The 19,927-nt window shown below is 52.6% G+C and overlaps 1 protein-coding gene across 2 annotated transcripts in view; it reads right to left on the bottom strand.

Moving 5' to 3' along the window:
* Window positions 1-3,483: 3,483 nt before the first annotated feature.
* The window catches only part of LOC116944239 (beta,beta-carotene 15,15'-dioxygenase-like), a 33,687-nt gene continuing 17,243 nt past the window's right edge, over window positions 3,484-19,927 (bottom strand). The window contains exons 2-11 of one of the 2 annotated variants that reach the window (XM_076068239.1): window positions 19,444-19,569; window positions 15,611-15,740; window positions 14,728-14,875; window positions 14,063-14,210; window positions 12,799-13,016; window positions 11,755-12,204; window positions 9,450-9,555; window positions 8,383-8,477; window positions 6,688-6,799; window positions 3,484-6,206 (exon numbers count right to left, since the gene is read on the bottom strand). In XM_076068239.1, coding sequence (XP_075924354.1) covers window positions 6,058-6,206; window positions 6,688-6,799; window positions 8,383-8,477; window positions 9,450-9,555; window positions 11,755-12,204; window positions 12,799-13,016; window positions 14,063-14,210; window positions 14,728-14,875; window positions 15,611-15,740; window positions 19,444-19,569 — 1,682 coding nt within the window. In that variant the 3' untranslated portion in view covers window positions 3,484-6,057. Of the gene's footprint in view, window positions 6,207-6,687; window positions 6,800-8,382; window positions 8,478-9,449; window positions 9,556-11,754; window positions 12,205-12,798; window positions 13,017-14,062; window positions 14,211-14,727; window positions 14,876-15,610; window positions 15,741-19,443; window positions 19,573-19,927 lie in introns of both variants that reach the window. The other variant, XM_032957753.2, reaches the window with a different exon arrangement.

Genomic DNA, 19,927 nt, shown 5'->3' on the forward strand with positions numbered 1-19,927 from the left:
GCGAGCACTATGAAGGCCCACACGGTACCCATCGTGTACCAACACCACGTCCGACCGCCTTTGTCTCCCCAGGGGCGATGTTTACACACCGCACCAAGTACTCATTGAGGCTAAGTCAGTTTCAGTTTCAATTTTCAGTTTTATTTATTAGGTATAACCCTGTGAGCCGTGTGGCTCACAGGGTTAGAAACATCTTAATGTGACTACACGCAACAGAAAAATCCTGGGAAAAAAACAGCAAAGCCTTCCAGAAAAAAAACCCACCGCATTTCAACGCCGTGTGCAAAAATCCCAGTGGGATGCAAGTCAAACAACAACAACAACCATAAGACAATGTAGATTAAAGTTATCAGGCCAACTCTGTACGACAACAAACAAACGTGGCCAGACCAAACCGTCCTAAAAATCACCAAAATAAAGTCACAAAAACAATGTAACAGTGATCACAGGAACTGTGATTCAAATCCAACAACAAACGATATACATAACATGCACGACCAAACTTTGCCACCATAGCTGGCTGCATGAGTCACTCTATAACAGCAGGAGCATCAGTAGCAGAATCTAAAATTCTCAATACACCTTTAAAGATCAGCACACCACAATCAAAACTCAATATCATACTTTTCAGCGGTCATCCGGAATGATACATTTGATTTCAGGCCACTCTGAATAGCAGTGGCAGCTAGGTGTGTACAACTCTTCAAGAGCAGTTTTGAGTGAAGATCTCAAAGGCAGTGATTCAAGTTGCAGTTAATTGGCGAGTCGACCCGAGTGGAGGCTCAGTACCGATTCAGATAATAGTCACTGGTGCTGGCCGTGAGCGGAAATCGAACTGGGGTCGTCGGGTTTGTAGCACAGCACGCTGACCGCTGCACTACCGCTCCCCTACACAGATCGACACACGCGTACACTCAGACTACCCCACACGCATACAGAAGAACGCATACTCTAGGGTCGAGTCACCTTCAAACGAGTACCTGATGCGGTCTGCAAACGTCCCATTAGCGCGGTCGGCTGCGTACGGTGCGAAATAAGTTGAACACACGCACTTTACGTAAACACCACCACTGGGGAGACAAAGGCGGCCGGGCGTGATGTTGCCACCACCACCCGCATCGCATGGTGCCGTTTCGGCCTTCGTCGGTTGCTGCTACACGTGAACGGCACGAGCCCCCCCCCCCCCCCCCCCCCCCTCTAAAGTCTTTGCAATCGCCTTTCGGGACGTGCGCGAGGATCTCTGTGTCGAGGGGGTGGAGGGTGGGTGGCTGGAAGAGCGTGGAGGGAGAGGCACCCCCCACCTCCCCACCCCCTCCCGTTGAGGTGGGGGGGTGGCCGGCTGAGCTGGAGGCCTTTCTACGAATGTGACATTTTGGGTTTCCACCTCCTTGCGTCTCAAAACGGCGCCTCCTTTGTGCTTCCGTTGCCCCCCGACCACTTAAACACGGCCCGGTGGCAGCGGCCATTCGTCTGGCCCTGTGTGTGGCCCTGTGTGTGTGTGGCTGATCGGTGTCGTCTGTGTCTGTGTCGTTTTAGCTGCGTCTGGTGGCTGTGAAGTTACGTCTGGCCCTCCCGTGCTTTGCCGCTCTTCATACGGTGCTCGCTAACATCGCTTGCCCCAACAGTCTGCTAAAAGGCTGTACTGGGGATTTTCGTTTGTTGTGTCTGGCCCTGTCTGGCTGTGTCTGGCTCTGTGTGTGAGCGGGTGGCTCTGTGTGGTTGTGTCAGGCTGTGTCTGTGTCTGGTTGGGTGGCTCTGTGTGTGAGCGGGTGGCTCTGTGTGGTTGTGTCTGGCTGTGTCTGTGTCTGGCTGGGTGGCTCTGTGTGGTTGTGTCTGGCTGTGTCTGTGTCTGGCTGGGTGGCTCTGTGTGGTTGTGTCTGGCTGTGTCTGTGTCTGGCTGGGTGGCTCTGTGTGTGGCCCTGTCTTTGTGTGTGTCTGGGTTTGTCAATCTGCCACACACATACACACATACTGTGTGTGTGGCTCTATCTCTGTCGGTGTGCATCAATGGCTGTGTGTATGAACGTGTCCGTATCACTTTGTCTAATAGATATTTAATTGCGTCTGTGTGTGTGTTGGTCGGACAGAGGCGGCTAAACGGGCATTGGCACAGGCTACAGATGAGATGGGCTAAGGTAGGGGAGGATTTGGAGCTGATTGGATTTGCCAATGACTGGTACCAGCGGTGTCAAGATCGGTTTCTGTGCAGGAGGAGGCTCGTGAAGGACGCTACTGGACAGTTGGAGGCAGTCACCCACCGACAACAACGGAGGGCAGATGAGGGATACTCACAACAACGAGCGGAGCACCGCGCGGCTAAAACGAAGCAAGTTGGCATAGAGGGGAGTACAGGCGGGGCATCGGCCAGTCATCTCAGTCAGTCGAACCCATGCGCCTGGCCTGTGACCTCCTGCCAGCAGCGAGCTTTTCACACTTCACGTGGCTTCAAAGTGCACATAGCCTGGCACAAGCATCGTGGTGCCGCCGCCGCCACTAAGTGGTGAATGGCGGCTGTTGTTGGTGTGTGTTGTGTGTGCTTTCATTCAGAGCCAGCCAGAACCTTAATGTCACCGAATCCCTCCTTTATAGGCCTGCTTGGGATGTAACTTAGTGCGTGTACTTGGGATGTAACTTAGTGCGTGTACTTGGGATGTAACTTAGTGCGTGTACTTGGGATGTAACGTAGTGCGTGCACTTGGGATGTAACGTAGTGCGTGCACTTGGGATGTAACTTAGTGCGTGTACTTGGGATGTAACTTAGTGCGTGTACTTGGGATGTAATGTAGTGCGTGCACTTGGGATGTAATGTAGTGCGTGTACTTGGGATGTAACTTAGTGCGTGTACTTGGGATGTAACTTAGTGCGTGCACTTGGGATGTAACTTAGTGCGTGTACTTGGGATGTGATGTAGTGCGTGCACTTGGGATGTAACTTAGTGCGTGTACTTGGGATGTAGAGCGTGTACTTGGGATGTAACTTAGTGCGTGTACTTGGGATGTAACTTAGTGCGTGTACTTGGGATGTAACTTAGTGCGTGTACTTGGGATGTAACGTAGTGCGTGCACTTGGGATGTAATGTAGTGCGTGCACTTGGGATGTAACTTAGTGCGTGTACTTGGGATGTAACGTAGTGCGTGCACTTGGGATGTAGAGCGTGTACTTGGGATGTAACGTAGTGCGTGCACTTGGGATGTAACTTAGTGCGTGTACTTGGGATGTAACGTAGTGCGTGCACTTGGGATGTAGAGCGTGTACTTGGGATGTAACGTAGTGCGTGCACTTGGGATGTAACTTAGTGCGTGTACTTGGGATGTCACTTAGTGCGTGTACTTGGGATGTAATGTAGTGCGTGTACTTGGGATGTAACGTAGTGCGTGTACTTGGGATGTAACGTAGTGCGTGTACTGGCGAGGGACACCAATGGAGTACAGCTTCGCATGCGAACGTCAAAGCCCAAACAGATCACTGAGTTCCACTCCGTAATAATCCTAATGACAGCCTTTATTGACTTACCCATGACTCGTCTCAAGGCGTTTGTTTTTCAGGAGAGTCATGACGGCTGGTCACACGACAACACAAAGACATAGACCCCCCTCCCCCTTAGCCTTCACAGACTGTTGGGGAAAGTGCTGTTAGCGAGTAGCACCTATGAAGGTCGGCACGGCACACGAGGGGGTGGGTGGACAGCACCACGCCCGGCCACCTTTGTCTCCCGAGTGGCGATGTCTACACATTACCACACAAGGTACTCATTGGAGGCCGAGTCGACCTATGGGGAGATGCAGCAGGGGTTGAGACAATCGTCAGTGGTGTTGGCCGTGAGTGGGAATCGAACTCGGTTTGCCCGGTGTGTAGTGCAGCGAGCTAACTGCTCTCCGGCACGAACACATGAACACACACACACACATTGATGAGCAGCAAAAGTGAACTTGCCACATCCATACTCCAGTGCGCTAACCACTACGCCACCGCTCCTCACACACGATACAGCCTGCACGCAGGCAATAGACGCACGCGCCAACGGGCCCACTCAAACACAACCCCAACACTCACACATCCCACGCGCCGACACGGCCAATCACCATGGCATTCTCCCAGTCGAGTCTCACCGAGTCTCGAGGCTAATCTTTAGGGGCGTCTTGCGATACACTTGGGTGCTACCAGCCGGGCGGCGGCGGCGGCGGTGGTGGTGGCTACGCAGCACGTGGCCGCCTGTAACCCGGCACCGTGCAGGTAGCGAGGGGTTGGTGGATCACACGCGCAGATGTTGGGAAACTCAAACTCCGCGCCCTCCCCCGCTGGCAACGAAGAGATGCCGTACCCCGGGCTGGCCACGAGGCGACAGCGCTCAGCGAGCGTGAGTGAAACTCCATCTGTTACATCTGCGCGCGCGGCGGGGGGGGGGAGGGGGGGGAAACTCCATCCGCTCGTCGCTGATTGGCCGAAAAAGACCTCGACCACCGTGCTTGTTACGCTTCACAGTGATAATTAATCGGTAACGTCTGGCCTAACCCGTTAACGACAGCTAGTTTGGCTCTGTGCGGGACGAAACGAGAGGGGGGTGGGGACAGGCGGGGGGGGGGGTGACCACTTAAATGCCTGAGCAGGCGGATTCATTAGGACATTAGAGTGGATTACCAACGAGTGGAGGGGTGGTGGTGGTGTAATTTAAACCCCTCCTGGATTCGCGTCAACTGCCCCCCCCCCTCACGTGTAGCTCCTTCCTTATTTAATTCCTTCATTAATTGCTTCGTTCCTTCATTCGTTCCTTCATTCGGCCTCTGGTTCTTTTCCGCTCCTCTGCGAGTTGAGACTGTGAGCTAGTTTATGATTTTACGTTTGTGAGATTCCGTTTCCTTAAGCACGTTACGACCTCGAATCATCTATTGTGATTGGTTGAAAAGAATAATAAGCGTTACGTTTATTTTATACACATATGTCGCGAGTAAGAGTTTCGTTCGTGCAAACTGCGTCGCCAGCAGTCGCTGAAGGGACCGCAGGCCAGCTGAAACGGGCTTGTGATTGAATGGATGAACAAATGAGTCGGTGAGTGAATGAGTAGGCGAGCAATTGGCTGACTGAGCGAGTAGGTGAATGAACCAGTGGGTGAGCGAGTGGTTGACTGAGCGAGTAGGTGAATTAATCAGTGGGTGAGCGAGTGGTTGACTGAGCGAGTAGGTGAAGGAACCAGTGGACGAGCGAGCGGTTGACTGAGCGAGTAGGTGAATGAACCAGTGGGCGAGCGAGTGGTTGACTGAGCGAGTGGTTGACTGAGCGAGGAGGTGAATGAACCAGTGGGCGAGCGAGTGGTTGACTGAGCGAGTAGGTGAATTAATCAGTGGGTGAGCGAGTGGTTGACTGAGCGAGTAGGTGAAGGAACCAGTGGACGAGCGAGCGGTTGACTGAGCGAGTAGGTGAATGAACCAGTGGGCGAGCGAGTGGTTGACTGAGCGAGTGGTTGACTGAGCGAGGAGGTGAATGAAGCAGTGGGCGAGCGAGTGGTTGACTGAGCGAGTAGGTGAATTAATCAGTGGGTGAGCGAGTGGTTGACTGAGCGAGTAGGTGAAGGAACCAGTGGACGAGCGAGCGGTTGACTGAGCGAGTAGGTGAATGAACCAGTGGGCGAGCGAGTGGTTGACTGAGCGAGTGGTTGACTGAGCGAGGAGGTGAATGAACCAGTGGGCGAGCGAGTGGTTGACTGAGCGAGTAGGTGAATTAATCAGTGGGTGAGAGAGTGGTTGACTGAGCGAGTAGGTGAATGAACCAGTGGACGAGCGAGCGGTTGACTGAGCGAGTAGGTGAATTAATCAGTGGGCGAGCGAGTGGTTGACTGAGCGAGTAGGTGAATGAACCAGTGGGCGAGCGAGTGGTTGACTGAGCGAGTGGTTGACTAAGCGAGGAGGTGAATGAACGAGTGGGCGAGCGTGCGTTTGGCCGAGCGAGCTCACGAATGGATGAACGAGTCAGCGAGCAAACGCACGCACGAACGAACGACCGACCAAACGGGCGAACGAGCGAGCGAGCGAGCGGTATGGTCCAGCGGGAGGGAAGTGCCCCTCACGCTGGCAGGAAGATGCCGTGCATGTCGAGGGGCAGGGCGGAGGGGAAGGGGGCCCGGGCGAGCTCCTCCAGGTCACGAGCGCCCAGTACTACCAGCAGGGCCTGCTCGACGCGGCGCAGGGGACCCACCACCACCAGCAGCAGCCCTGCGTCGACACACAGCAGCAGCGACATCGTCAGCAGGAGGAACAGCAACATCAGCAGGAGGAACAGCAACATCAGCAGGAGCAGCAGCAGCATCAGGAGGAGCAGCAGCTCAGGAGTAGCATCAGCAGGAGCAACATCATCAGGAGCAGCAGCAGCATCCGCAGGAGCAGCAGCAGCATCAACAGTATCAGCAGCAGCAGGAGTAGCATCAGCATGAGCAACATCAGCAGCATCAACAGGAGCAGCAGCATCAATAGCAGCATCAGCAGGAGCAGCAGCATCAATAGCAGCATCAACAGGAGCAGCATCAGCAGCAGCATCAGCATCAACAGCAGCATCAGCAGGAGCAACATCAGCAGCATCAACAGGAGCAGCATCAGCAGGAGCAGAAGCATCAATAGCAGCATCAACAGGAGCAGCATCAGCAGGAGCAGCATCAGCAGCAGCAGCATCATCATCAAGGATCTTTGTGTTTCTCACCATCATCCTCGTCCGTTGCCCCGGGTCTGGCGATGAAGACGGGCTCCCCCACCCAGCCACGTGGCTCTCGCCACTGTTTCCGACTCTTCTCCACCAGATCCAGCTTCAAAATCTACCCGTTGGAAGGGGGTAGGGGGGGAGGGCACGGTGGCGAGATGTTAACTACCTCTCCTGGTATGCAGGAGGTCGTGGGTTCGATCCCGACCCTGACGTCAGTTGAAAATTGGAGTTTGTGTCTCTCTGCCCGTGGTCGCGTGGATTTTTCTCCGTTTAAAAATATCTGGCTGCCATAAATTGCCACATGGCAATAACCCACTTCGTTGAGCAATCCCTTGTGATAGCCAGTGAGCTACATAACTCAATGGGGCCTTACCTGGTAAAGTAAAAAAAATGTTTTTTAGTTTAGAAAGACACGGGGGAGGTGAGTACGCGCGGGAGACTTTCGATGTCACGAAGTTCATTGCTTAGCCACCAGGTGGCAGCATGATCCCACACGCCAACATTGCCACGCGTTGGCAAGTTGGAAGCGGAGAGACGAATGAGACGATGCAATGTACAGTCTGCCACGAGCGTTTAACGCGTAGGCTTTCGCGGCCAATATGATCCATATAATCATAGCTGTCAACTCCTTATCAGTGCGCCTACCTTATTACAGACCAGTTCAGACTTTATTGGTCACCCCCGTGCCCTTACAAATCTCAACGTCCATCCTACAAAGTCCCATCACAAGGGAGATACACATATAGATAGACAAAACAATGTTTTTGCCCGTAATGAAACGGCTGTAGGCCGTATGGGCCTGAAAACTCATTTTCCTTGTACAAGAATACGGGTACACCGTATTATCTAACCCAAAAACGTGATCTAACCTGAACAAAAAAGTTTTGTTCACGGGTAATATATATTGGTCGCGAAAGCCTCGACGTTAAACTGGCTAACCTTGAAGGCGAGGATACTTTTCTTCAAACAAGAAAATTGGGAGAAACTCCGCATCAAGCGGATGAAGCTGATATCTCAATAGAGACCCATAGACGTACACAGATACCCATAGTGGCTTGGACTTACACAGATCAATAGACGTATAGAGACCAATAGGCTTACCATGACATCCATAGACTGAGACTTGCTGGGATAAATACATTTACATTAAGATCCATGAACTTACATCTAGACCCAAGGACTTACAGAGATGCACAGACTCATATAGAAACCCACAGACTTAGACTTACAGAGAGACCCATATCACCAGGTATTCATCCAAGGCTGAGTAAACCTAGGGGAGGCCCAGGAGGGGTTCAGATGTCTCATCACCAATGTTGGTAATGAGCGAGAATCGAACTCATGTCACTGGGTTCGTAGCACAGCACCCTAACCACTGAGCCACCACCTCCCACAAACACTCAACACACTCTCACGCACACTCACACACACAGGGACGCTCACACACCAACACAACAACAACAACAACCGCCGTTCACCACTAATGGCGGTGATGTCGCCGCGTCGCTTGTGCCAGGCTAGGTGCTCTTCCGAAGCCGCGTGAATCGTCGAAGGCTCGCCGCTGGCACGAGGTGAGGGGACAAACGCAGGTGAACGTGGGTCAACGGACTGAGACGACCGGCAGGTGCACCAGCTCTGCTCCCGCTGATGTGCCACCTCGCCGAGCTTTAGCCGCTGGCACGCGGCCATTCCCACCTTGGTTGCCACCATGCCCGCCTGCGTCTCCACCACGTACACGAATCTGTTCTTGACCCCGGAGAAAGCCGGGTTGATGCAGGGCAGGTCCACGCCTGGGGGGACACAGCGGTGGCACGAGACGTGAGCAGAGTTCGGCTCTATTTGGGCAAGATGCCTGACCACATTTGTCTCCCCAGTGGCGATGTTCACACACCGCAGCGGGCTAACCGCTACACCACCGTTCCCCACACACACACGCCACCCTCCCCCACCTACCATCCCTCCATCCATCTCCTCCATCTCCCCGACATCTCTCCCTCCACATTCCCTCGTCGCCTCCACCGCTCCCCATCTATGGCGCCACGGTGGCTAGGAGATGTTAACTCCCTCGCCTGGTATACAGGAGGTTGTGGGTTTGTTCCCGACCCTGATGCCTGCTGCTGTAGATTTGATGTTTGCGTGTTTTTCCCGCGGTCGAGTGGATTATTCTCCGGGTCCTCTGGTTTTCCCTCCACATTTATAATCGACGTGCATTTAGAGTATTTGGCTGCTATAAATTTCCACATTATAAGCCACTTCGTTGAGGTATCATTTGTGGCCACGTCGCTTCTAAAAACTAGCTACATAGCTCAGTGGGCCTTACCTGGTAAAATAATAATAGTTTAGATTTTAAATTTTGATTTAAAGCTTTCGTGACTGCAGTGATTCATATTCTTGGTTCTTTCGGTAAAGTCACGTTGTTTCCCTTCAACGTGACTTTACCGAAAGAACCAAGAATATAGTTTAGATTTTAGTTTAGTTTATTTTCTATTTTACTAGCTGATGCCAAGTGAGCGAGTCGTCCTTTTTCAGAAGCGACCTGGCCACAAACGATACCTCAACGAAGCGGCGTATCATCATCACGTGGAAGTATACTGCAACCGTTCCACGTTGATTCTAAATGTGGAGGGAAAAACCGGAGGACCCGGAGACAAATCCACGCGACCACGGAGAGAGAGGGAGAAAGCGAGACACGCACACTCCAAATATACAACAGGGGGTCAGGGTCATGATCGAAGCGGAGCGGGGGTGGGGGGGAGGCGTACTTTGTGCGATCTCCTCGGGAATGCAGTAAAGGTGTCCGTCCTTGTCGCGGATGGCACAGGCCTCGCTGGCTGGCAGCGTCACGAGGTTCGTGCCGATCTCCACACCCTGCGGCGGCCGTGGACAGAATCACTCGCTCCCACGCTTATTCACTCACCCACTCACTCACACACTCACTCACCCACTCACTCACTCACACACTCACTCACTCACCCACCCACGCACTCACTCACCCACTCACTCACCCACTTACTCACCCACGCACTCACTCATCCACTCACTCACTCACTCACCCACTCACTCACCCACCCACTCACCCACCCACTCACTCACTCACCCACTCACTCACTCACCCACGCACTCACTCACCCACCCACTCACCCACCCACTCACCCACTCACTCACTCACCCACGCACTCACTCACCCACTCACTCACTCACCCACGCACTCACCCACCCACTCACCCACCCACTCACCCACTCACTCACCCACCCACCCACTCACTCACCCACCTACTCACTCACCCACCCACTCACCCACCCACCCACTCACTCACCCACCCACTCACTCACTCACCCACCTACTCACTCACCCACCCACTCAGTCACTCACTCACTCACCCACGCACTCACTCACCCACCCACTCACCCACCCACCCAGTCACTCACCCACCCACCCACTCACTCACTCACCCACCTACTCACTCACCCACCCACTCACTCACTCACCCACCTAATCGCTAACTCACCCACCTACATACCGACCTACTGAGTCACTCACCCACCTCCTCACTCACCCACGTACTCACTCACCCACCTACTCACTTACCCACCTACTCACTCACCCAATACTCACTCACTCACCAACCTATTCGCTCACAAACTCACTCACCTACTCACCCACAAACATACTCATCCACTCGCTCACCCACCTACTCATTCACCTACTGGGCACGAATACTAACCCACTCATCAACGCGCTGATTCACTCTCTCACCTGACCATGAACCCACTCACCTATGTACATAATACAGATCCCCCGTATAGCCTTAATCGACTGTTGGGGCAAGTGCTGTTAGCGAACAGCTATGTAGGGCAGGAACGGCACACGAGGGGGTGAGTGGCCAGCACCACGCCCGGCCGCCTTTGTCTCCCCAGTGGCGATGTTTACACACCGCACCAGGTACTCATTTGAGGCCGAGTCGACGCACGCTTACACACACACACACACGTACACACACACACAAGTACACACACATGCGTACACACACACACACGTACACACACACGTACACACGCGTCCACACACACACGCGTACACACACACAAACACGCATACACACAGGTACACGCGTACACACACGCGTACACACACACACACGTACACACACACGCGTACACACACACGCGTACACACGTACACACACACGTACACACGTACACACACACGTACACACGTACACACACATGCGTGCACACATACACACGCGTACACACACACACGCGTACACACACACGCGTACACACACACGCGTACACACACACGTACACACACACGTACACACGCGTCCACAAACACACACGCGTACACACACACAAACACCCGTACACACACACGTACACACGCGTACACACCCACACACGTATACACACACGTACACACACACGTACACACACACACGTACACACACACACGTACACACACACACGTACACACACACGTACACACACACACGTACACACACACACGTACACACACGTACACACACACACGTACACACGTACACACACACGTACACACACACACGTACACACACATATGTACACACACATACGTACACACGTACACACACACGTACACACACACACACACACGTACACACACACACACATACACGTACACACGTACACACACACGTACACACACACACGTACACACACACACACACGTACACACACGTACACACACACACACGTACACACACACACGTACACACATACACACGTACACACACACGTACACACACACGTACACACACACACGTACACACACACACGTACACACATACATACGTACACACGTACACACACACACGTACACACGCGTACATACACACATACACACACACACGTACACACGTACACACGTACACACACACGTACACACACACACGTACACACACACACGTACACACACACACGCGTACATACACACATACACACACACACGTACACACGTACACACACACATACACACACACACACACGTACACACACACGTACACACACACGTACACACGCGTGCACCTTCTCGTTGGCATCCAACGGAATAACGAAGCGCAGCAGGCGGCTCTTCACGGGCGCTCTCCCCTCCTTCACATCGTCGTCCCCTCCTCCCTCTCGTCCCCTTCCTCCTCCTCCTCCTCCTCCGCTGCCGCCCTCATCGCTTGTGGACTTGACTCCCTTCTTTTCTTTGTCGTCATCGTTGTCACGACCCTCCTCCTCCTCCTCGCCTTTGCCGAAGTAGAACACCGAGTAGACTCCGTCTCCATCGTGCGACGTGACGTCCGCGACGAGGTGGCCCTCCTCATTGTACGTGTTGGCGTGGTGGATGAAGACGCCCGCGTCCGTGTAGCACGTGATGACGTCTGGAGGCGACGACGAGGACGAGGAGGAGGAGGAGGAGGAAGGGGTGGAGGAAGGGGTGGAGGAAGGTGCCGCGTCCTCTCTCTTCCTCGCCAGGACGTGGATGTGAGTCTGGCGGCGCACGGGGGGGGGTGGGGGGTGAGTGAGCTTTGTCTGTTGCCGTGTCTTTAACGACGTCGTCACAACTCCAGTGGAGGCCGTCTGCTACGAGCAACGCGTTGCTCCTCAACGAGCCGGTCGGATGTTTGCGCGCGACCAGTCGCTCGAGGGTGTGGTCGACCCTGACTGAGAGAAAAATCGGTTGCACGCAACTAAAATCGGAGTCGCGCGTAAACCAAACCGGAGTTGCGCGCAACCACGCCGGAGTTGCGCGCAACCACGCCGGAGTTGCGCGCAACCACGCCGGAGTTGCGCGTAACCAGGCCGGAGTTGCACGCAACCACGCCGGAGTTGCACGCAACCAGGCCGGAGTTGCACGCAACCACGCCAGAGTTGCACGCAACCAGGCCGGAGTTGCACGCAACCACGCCGGAGTTGCGCGCAACCGCGCCGGAGTTGCGCGCAACCAGACCGAAGTTGCACGCAACCACGCCAGAGTTGCGCGCAACCAGGCCGGAGCTGCGCGCAACCGCGCCAGAGTTGCGCGCAACCAGACAGGAGTTCCGCGCAACCGCGCCGGAGTTGCGCGCAACCGCGCCGCCGCACCTTCTGCTCGGGGTCGTAGGAGAGGCAGCTGGCCATGTTTTCTCCGCGGAGCGAGGAGGTGAGCATGCGCAGCACGTGCAGCACGTGCGGAGACTCCAGGAGCAGCGCGTGGGAGTGGCACAGCCCGAAGCTGTGCAGGTAGCTGGGGCTGATCATGCGGGAGCAGGGCACGCTGCACAAGACTCGCGCCCTCCCCACTCCCGAGTTGCGCTCCTCGCCTGCCCGGAATGGAGGAGGAGCGCGACTCCGGTTAGCACTTGCTCAGCTACGCACGTACGTACGCGTGTAGGGGGGAGAAGCGCGAGAGAGGGGAACGGAGGATGTCACGGGAGAGGAGAGGGGGGTACGAGATGAGAGGGGGTGGGAGAGGAGAGGGGGGGACGAGGGGAGGAGAGGAGGGAGGGTGAAGGAGGGTGAAGGAAGGTAAATGTGGGGACGCTGAGGAGGGGAGGGAGATTTGAGGGGAACAGAGAGTAGGAGAGGAAGGGAGGAGAGAGGAGGGGAGGGGAGGAAATGAGAGGGGATAGAAATGGAGGGATGAGGTGGGAAGAGGAAAGAGGAAAGAGGGGGGGTGATAACAGAGAGGCAAGAGGCCAGGAGAGGACGGAAGAGGGGGTGAAGTCGGGGCATGGTAATCACACAGCTTGTTGTTAAGAGGAAAACTTATACGCGCCCCCTAATTACTGAGATTATCGTCGGAATTTCACAAAGTTGCCCATTATTTTGTTTGCTTGAAGCACCACGAAGCGGGGGTGAAGTGGTGGGGGTGGGGGGTAGGTGTAGAACTTCAACTTATTTTGCACCGTAGGCAGCCAACCGTGCTAATCGGGGGTGTGATTACGAGCAACACGTCTTAAATGACCACACTAAACTAAAACTACTCTCGTTTGATTTCACCAGGTAAGGCGCCACTGAGCTGCCCAGCTTTTTTTTGCAGAAGCGACGTGGCTGTCGCAAATCACAGCTCAGCGAAGTGACTCATCGTCGCCTCGCGGACATTTACAGCAGCCGAATACTCGTCTAGGTGGGCGACCGTGGGGAGAGAGACAAAGGCGGTTGGGCGACGTGCCGGACACGCACCCTTAGCACGCGCGAGCCGTGCGCCCCTTCGTAAAAGAGCTTCGCGGCTCGTCGGATTTCCTCCAGCGAGAAAAATCAAGATTCCGATTCCAATTCCGAGGTGCGCGGCTAACAGCGGCACTTGGCTCGGCGGGCTGTCAGGAGCCTCCCGGCGGAGGGCTTTGCCTTCTTTTTGCCCGAGTACCTGCGGCGGTGGGCGGGATCTGCAGAAGGTTGTACTTAGTGCGGCCCCTCTCGCCGATCACCGTGGCCACGTTGTAGGCCGTGCCGTCCGGCTCGTACAGCGGGTGAGCCGTCAGCATGTTCATCCCCACCTTCTCGGCCAAGTTCACCTGTGTGTGTACGCGTGTACGTGTGTACGTGTGTGCGTGTGTACGTGTGTGCGTGTGTACGTGTGTGCGTGTGTACGTGTGTACGCGTGCATGTGTACGTGTGTACGTGTGTGCGCGTGCGTGTGTACGTGTGTACGTGTGTGCGTGTGTACGTGTGTACGTGTGCGCGTGTGGGGAGGGCGGCAGTGTAGCAAGTTAGCATGCTTGTGCTACGAAACCCGGATTCGATTCCTGCTCGCGGCCAATAACAGTGGCGAATCTTTGAAGCGGCCCTGGGCGGTGGTCGTGGTGGTGTAAGTTATGGTGGTCGTGGTGGCGGTAGCAGCGGTGGTGGTCGTGATGGCGGTAGCGGCGGTGGCGGTGGTCATGGTCGTGATGGCGGTAGCGGCGGTGGCGGTGGTCATGGTCGAGATGGTGGTAGCGGTGGTGGCGGTTGTGGCAGCGGTGGTCATGGTCGTGATGGCGGTGGGAGTGGTGGTCGTTGTCGTGATGGCGGCGGTGTCGGTGGCGGTGGCACCTTGTCCGACGTGAGGAGTGATGTGGGCTCGATGCGACGCAGCAGCGGCGTCTGGCTCTGAGCGTACACGTCGGTGCCGCAGCGCATCATGTTCACCGAGCAGTTGTCCGTCACCTCGGGCAATGCGCTCCGCAGAAGTGCCAGGGACCTGCGACGTCGCAGCGGGACAAACAAAAACCCCTCTCAGGACAGACGTTCACCCCGAGCTCACGTCCCCACCCCCCCCAGTGAGTGGCAGCCGTGCCGGAGCGGCACAGGATTCACGTCGATGAGCTTTCTCGCGCTACAAACCCGGCGACCCGGGTTCGATTCCCGCTCACGGCTACCAACAGCCAGGGACGATTATCTTAACCGGTTCTGGGCCTCCCCTAGGTCGGCTCAACCTCGAATGAGTACCTGCTAGCGGTGTGTAAAGATCACAGCTGGGGAGACAAAGGCGGCCGGGCGTAATGCTGGCCAGCCACCCCTTCGTGTGCCATTCCGGCCTTCATTTGTGCTCGCCAACAGGACTTGCCCCAACAGTCTGTAAAGGCTATACGGGGGATCTTTGTCTTTGTAATGTATTGCATGTGCAGTGGGTGGTTGTGGACATGGCTTGTGGGTTGGTAGTCCTGATGGTGGTGGTAGTGGAAGTCAGGTGGTGGCTTGTAGTTTGTGGAGGGGTGGGTGGCAGTGTAGCGGTGCACATTTTTCGCCCGCGTTTAATATCTTATCAAACACGTTTAATATATTATTTACATATTTACTTATTGCAATGCCAATATCGTTATTCTACGAAATGTGCTCATTCGCGAGCGTCTCCAGAGGGTAATCCCTCGCGGAAAGCGAGGGGACCGCGTGATGACGTGGGACTGCGAAGGCGTTGGCGGATGCCCAACGGCACCTCTGGAAGAGACCCGCGCCCTCCGCGAGCGGGACCCTCGTGCCAAATTCTGGCACCAAAATGCGGTTGGCCTCCACGTTCTTCGTGTACGTGTCGCTGCGCAGGTAGCGACTGCTGAACCACACCTCACCTGGGGGGGGGGGGGTGGGGGTTGGGTGAGGGGGTGAGGGAGTAGAGAGAGACAGCACAGACAGTTTCAAAGTTCCAATTATTTTGGTATAGCCCTGTGAGCCATTCGGCTCTTGAATCGGGTGCAACCGCAACAAACAAAAAAACAAAAACACGAACAAGAAAACATCTTAAAGTGGCTTTGTGCATGTGCAAACAGAAAATCCAGGAAAAAACATCAAAATATTCCTGTGTGGCAAAAATCCCAGTGGGATGCAAGTCAAACAACAACAACAAGAAAACTTAGATTAAGGCCATCAGTCTAACTCCGTACTACAATAAACAAAAACATGGCCAAACCAAAAAACTTTTAGAAATCACCAAAATAAAGCCATAAATGCAATGTAACATTGATCATAGGAACTGTGACCGAATTTTTAACAATAAACTACATAAATAACATGTAACACCAAACCCTAGAGCCACAGCTGGCTGCATGAGTCACTCCACAAACAACAGGAGCATCAGTCGGAGTATCACATTTTTCAATGCACCTTTAAGATCAGCACACTAAATCAAAATACAGATAATACTTTGAAGCGGTCATCCGGAGCAAAACATTTTATTTTAGGCCACTGAATAGCAGTGGCAGCTAGGGGTGTACAACTCCTCTAGAGCAGTTTTGAGTGAAGATCTCATAGGTAGTGATTCAAGTTGCAGTTTATTGGAAATAGCATTCCAGACCCTGGGGGCATCAATAGCAAAGGCCCTTCCTCTGGTTTTTGTACGGCAATAGGGAATGTGAAGCTGGTAGATGAGCGAAGACCTGAGGTCAAATTTGTTCTTTGAAACAGAGAGGAGATCCAGCAGGTAGTCTGCGGATTTTTTTTGTAAGTACATCGTGAATAAATAAGATCTGGTGTACAAGCCGTCGAACATTAAGAGATGTTAAGTTTGACCCAATGTAGAGATCACAGTGGTGAGTTCTATATGGGCAGTTCAATGCAAATCTTAAGGCTGAGTGATAGATGGAATCAAGCTTCTTCAGTACAGTACTTGGGGCTGATTTATACACGATATCACAGTAATCAAGTAGAGGCAGTATGGTAGCTTTTATCAATTCCAAACGGAACATAGGGGGGAAGCAGTGCTTGTGTCGATACAGAAAACCAATTTTTATTTTTGTCTTTTTACCAATATAATCAATGTGATCTTCAAAATTCAGTTTTGAATCCAGGATGACCCCAAGATACTTATAAAACTTGACTTGCTCTATTTGATCATTATTTAAGGAATGTAATTTGGGAAAAATAACTTCCTGCTTTAGTCCCGGTGAGAAGCATAGCACCTTGGTTGTGGAGGTATTTAGGACTAGTTTAAGAGCAACTAGCTGATGTTGTAGTTTGTTGAAATCACCCTGGAGCTTAGTAATCACGTCATCCGGAGAGCGGCCAGCAGTAATCAGTATCGTGTCATCTGCAAATAGATTTAACCTGGAATGATCCAGGTCAGTGCCCAAGTCATTGACATAAAGAGAGAACAAGAGGGGGCCGAGGATGGAACCCTGTGGAACCCCTTTTGTTATCTTAACACTATTTGACCTCCAACCATCTGTGAATACAGTTTGGGTGTGAGAAAAGAGGTAATTTTTTAACCATTTTCCTGTGTTTTTGGAAAAACCGAGGCAACTTATTTTACCAAACAGGGTGTTGTGGTCTACTGTATCAAAAGCTTTGGACAGGTCAAGAAAAAGACAGGCACAGTACTGCTTATTATCAAGGCTACTGTAAATTTGATTCAGAGAGTCTAATGCAGCAGATGTGGTGCTGTATTTTTTCGGAACCCAGATTGTTTTAGATGTAGTAGATTGTTGGTGGACAGGAAACTGCTAATTTGGTAGTTCAATAATTTTTAAAAAATTTTCATCAATGGGGATAAAATTGAGATAGGTCGGTAGTTATTGGGATCATCTTTAGGGCCCCCTTTGTGAAGTGGATGGACATAGGAATGTTTCCATTCTAGTGGAACTGATGCTTCTTTGATGGACAGGTTGAAAATATGGGCTATAGATTTGTATATTAGGTGACCAACAGTTAGTAGAGCAAAGACGGGAAAACTATCTGCTCCGGTAGAGGAGGACCCTTTGAGGTAGGACAGCTGTTTCAGAACATTACTTTCGTGGATTGGCTGGAAACTAAATTCGTTTAATGTTTGGACAGGGGTGTAGGAATTTGCATGAGCAGGGGTGACTCCCAATATATTATCAAAAAGATTACCAGTTTCAGAAAAATTAAGGTTAAAATTGTCAACTATTTTGTTGGGATCTGAAGAATATTCCCCATTTCGGTTTAGCTCAACGGGCAGGTTGTCTGTTTTGGATGCCTTTTCGATACATTTGATTGTTTTCCAAAAAATCCTGGCATTTCCATGTGATTCCAGGAGAGTGGAGGAAAAGTAGGCATTTTTTGCATGCCGTATTTTTTTACGCATCTATTCCTTAAAATCCTGTATTCTAGCCAGTCATTTACCAAGTTACTTTTCTGAGCACATGCCCAATCCTTGTCCCTAGTTTTCATGAGCTTTGTAATCAAAGGATCATACCATGGTGGGCGGTTGCCTTTAGTTTTAAATCTAACCAAAGGAGCATGTTTGTTAAGAATTTGGAGAAACATGTACCTGAAGGTCTCCCAAGCCGTAGTCAGGTTGGGGATATCACAGACCTTGTCAATATCCGAGTGAAGCACATCATTAGTAAATGCCTGAGTGCTGAAGTGCCTCAAAGAGTGCTTCTCAACAATTTTAGGGGGGGCTTTGGGTCTGGCTGATGATCTCACCCCAAAAATGAAGGAGTGATCACTAAGGTTATTTCCCAGAACACCAGTCAGTGCGAAATTGTGAGGGGCATTTGTCAATAGGACGTCAAGCAGAGTTGATTGTCGCGGAGTTTTTAGGTTGGGTCTTGTGGGGACATTTATTAATTGAAACAGGTTAAATTAATCTGTAAAATTTGTGGCCACGGCCGGCGGGTTTAGCCAATTCCAATTTAGATCACCCACTAAAACTATTTCACCTTTTGGGAGGCCCTGAAAAAGCTCTCTCAGTGCAGATGCAGCTTCAACATCCTTCCCACTAGGCGGTCTATAGCAGCACAGACAGGTGTGTACGTGACGAGCCGAGACGAATCGTGTTTTGCTATTTTTGATGAAATCATGATTATGATGAGAATGCCATGATCATTATTTACTGACAGTGGTGGTTGGATAATTCCGATCAATTTACTGATTGATGCACTGCATGATGGCCATACCGATTAATTAATCATGTGATGGAAATGATTGTGGGCGCCACGGTGGAGAAATGTTAACTACATCGCCTGGTGTACAGGTGGTCATGGGTTATATCCCGACCCTGACACCTGCATATTGGAGTTTGCATATCTTTCTCTATCTCGCTCCTCGTGGTCGCGTGGCCATTTTCTAAGGGTCCTCCTGTTTGCATTTAAAATCAAAATCGTGTGCGTTTAGAATATTTGACTGCGGTACATTTCCACGTGGTGATGATGATGATGAGCCACTCCGTTGAGCTATCATGTGGCCAGGTCGCTTTAAAAAAAAAAATCTATGCCCTACCAGTGGGCCCTAGGGCCCTACCTTGTAAAATAAAAAAAATAGTTTCGTTTATCTATCCCCCTGATGCTCCGATGGCTCCCAACCAGCTGTGCTCACCATCTCTGAAGTCGAACTTGCGCAACAACGCCAGGCCGTCAAACCAGTGGCAGTAGTGCGTGTCCCCGACACTGTGCTTGCCTGGCCCGTTGCGTATCAGACAGCCGCGCAGCCACTCCGGCAGGCCTCCTGGGTTTAACCACAGCGGGGGTCGGGGGGGTGGCGGGTCGGGCGGGGGGTGTAAGAGAGACGAGGGGTGGTGGAGACACAAAGAGGCACAGTGACAACACCAAAATCCGTATCGATGCGTCGTGCGAGCGCCACGTGCCACGACGAGGAGGGCGTCGCGCGCCCATCGAATTGCGTCGTCATTATTGTTGTTGTTGTCATGAATAACGCCGGCTGTGAAGAGCAGGCGCACACACGCCTGCGTAGAGTTACAGCGAGTGGCCCGAGAGAGGAAAGCGCAGATTAGCGAACACAAGCAAGTCGAACGCGCCGTGCCAACTTGTTGCGGGAACTGAACAATCCTGGTGATGCTGCT

The sequence above is a fragment of the Petromyzon marinus genome, chromosome 20, assembly GCF_048934315.1.
Source record: "Petromyzon marinus isolate PM22_M1 ecotype Great Lakes invasive population chromosome 20, UKy_Petmar_22M1.pri1.0, whole genome shotgun sequence".
Taxonomy (NCBI): Eukaryota; Metazoa; Chordata; class Hyperoartia; order Petromyzontiformes; family Petromyzontidae; genus Petromyzon; species Petromyzon marinus.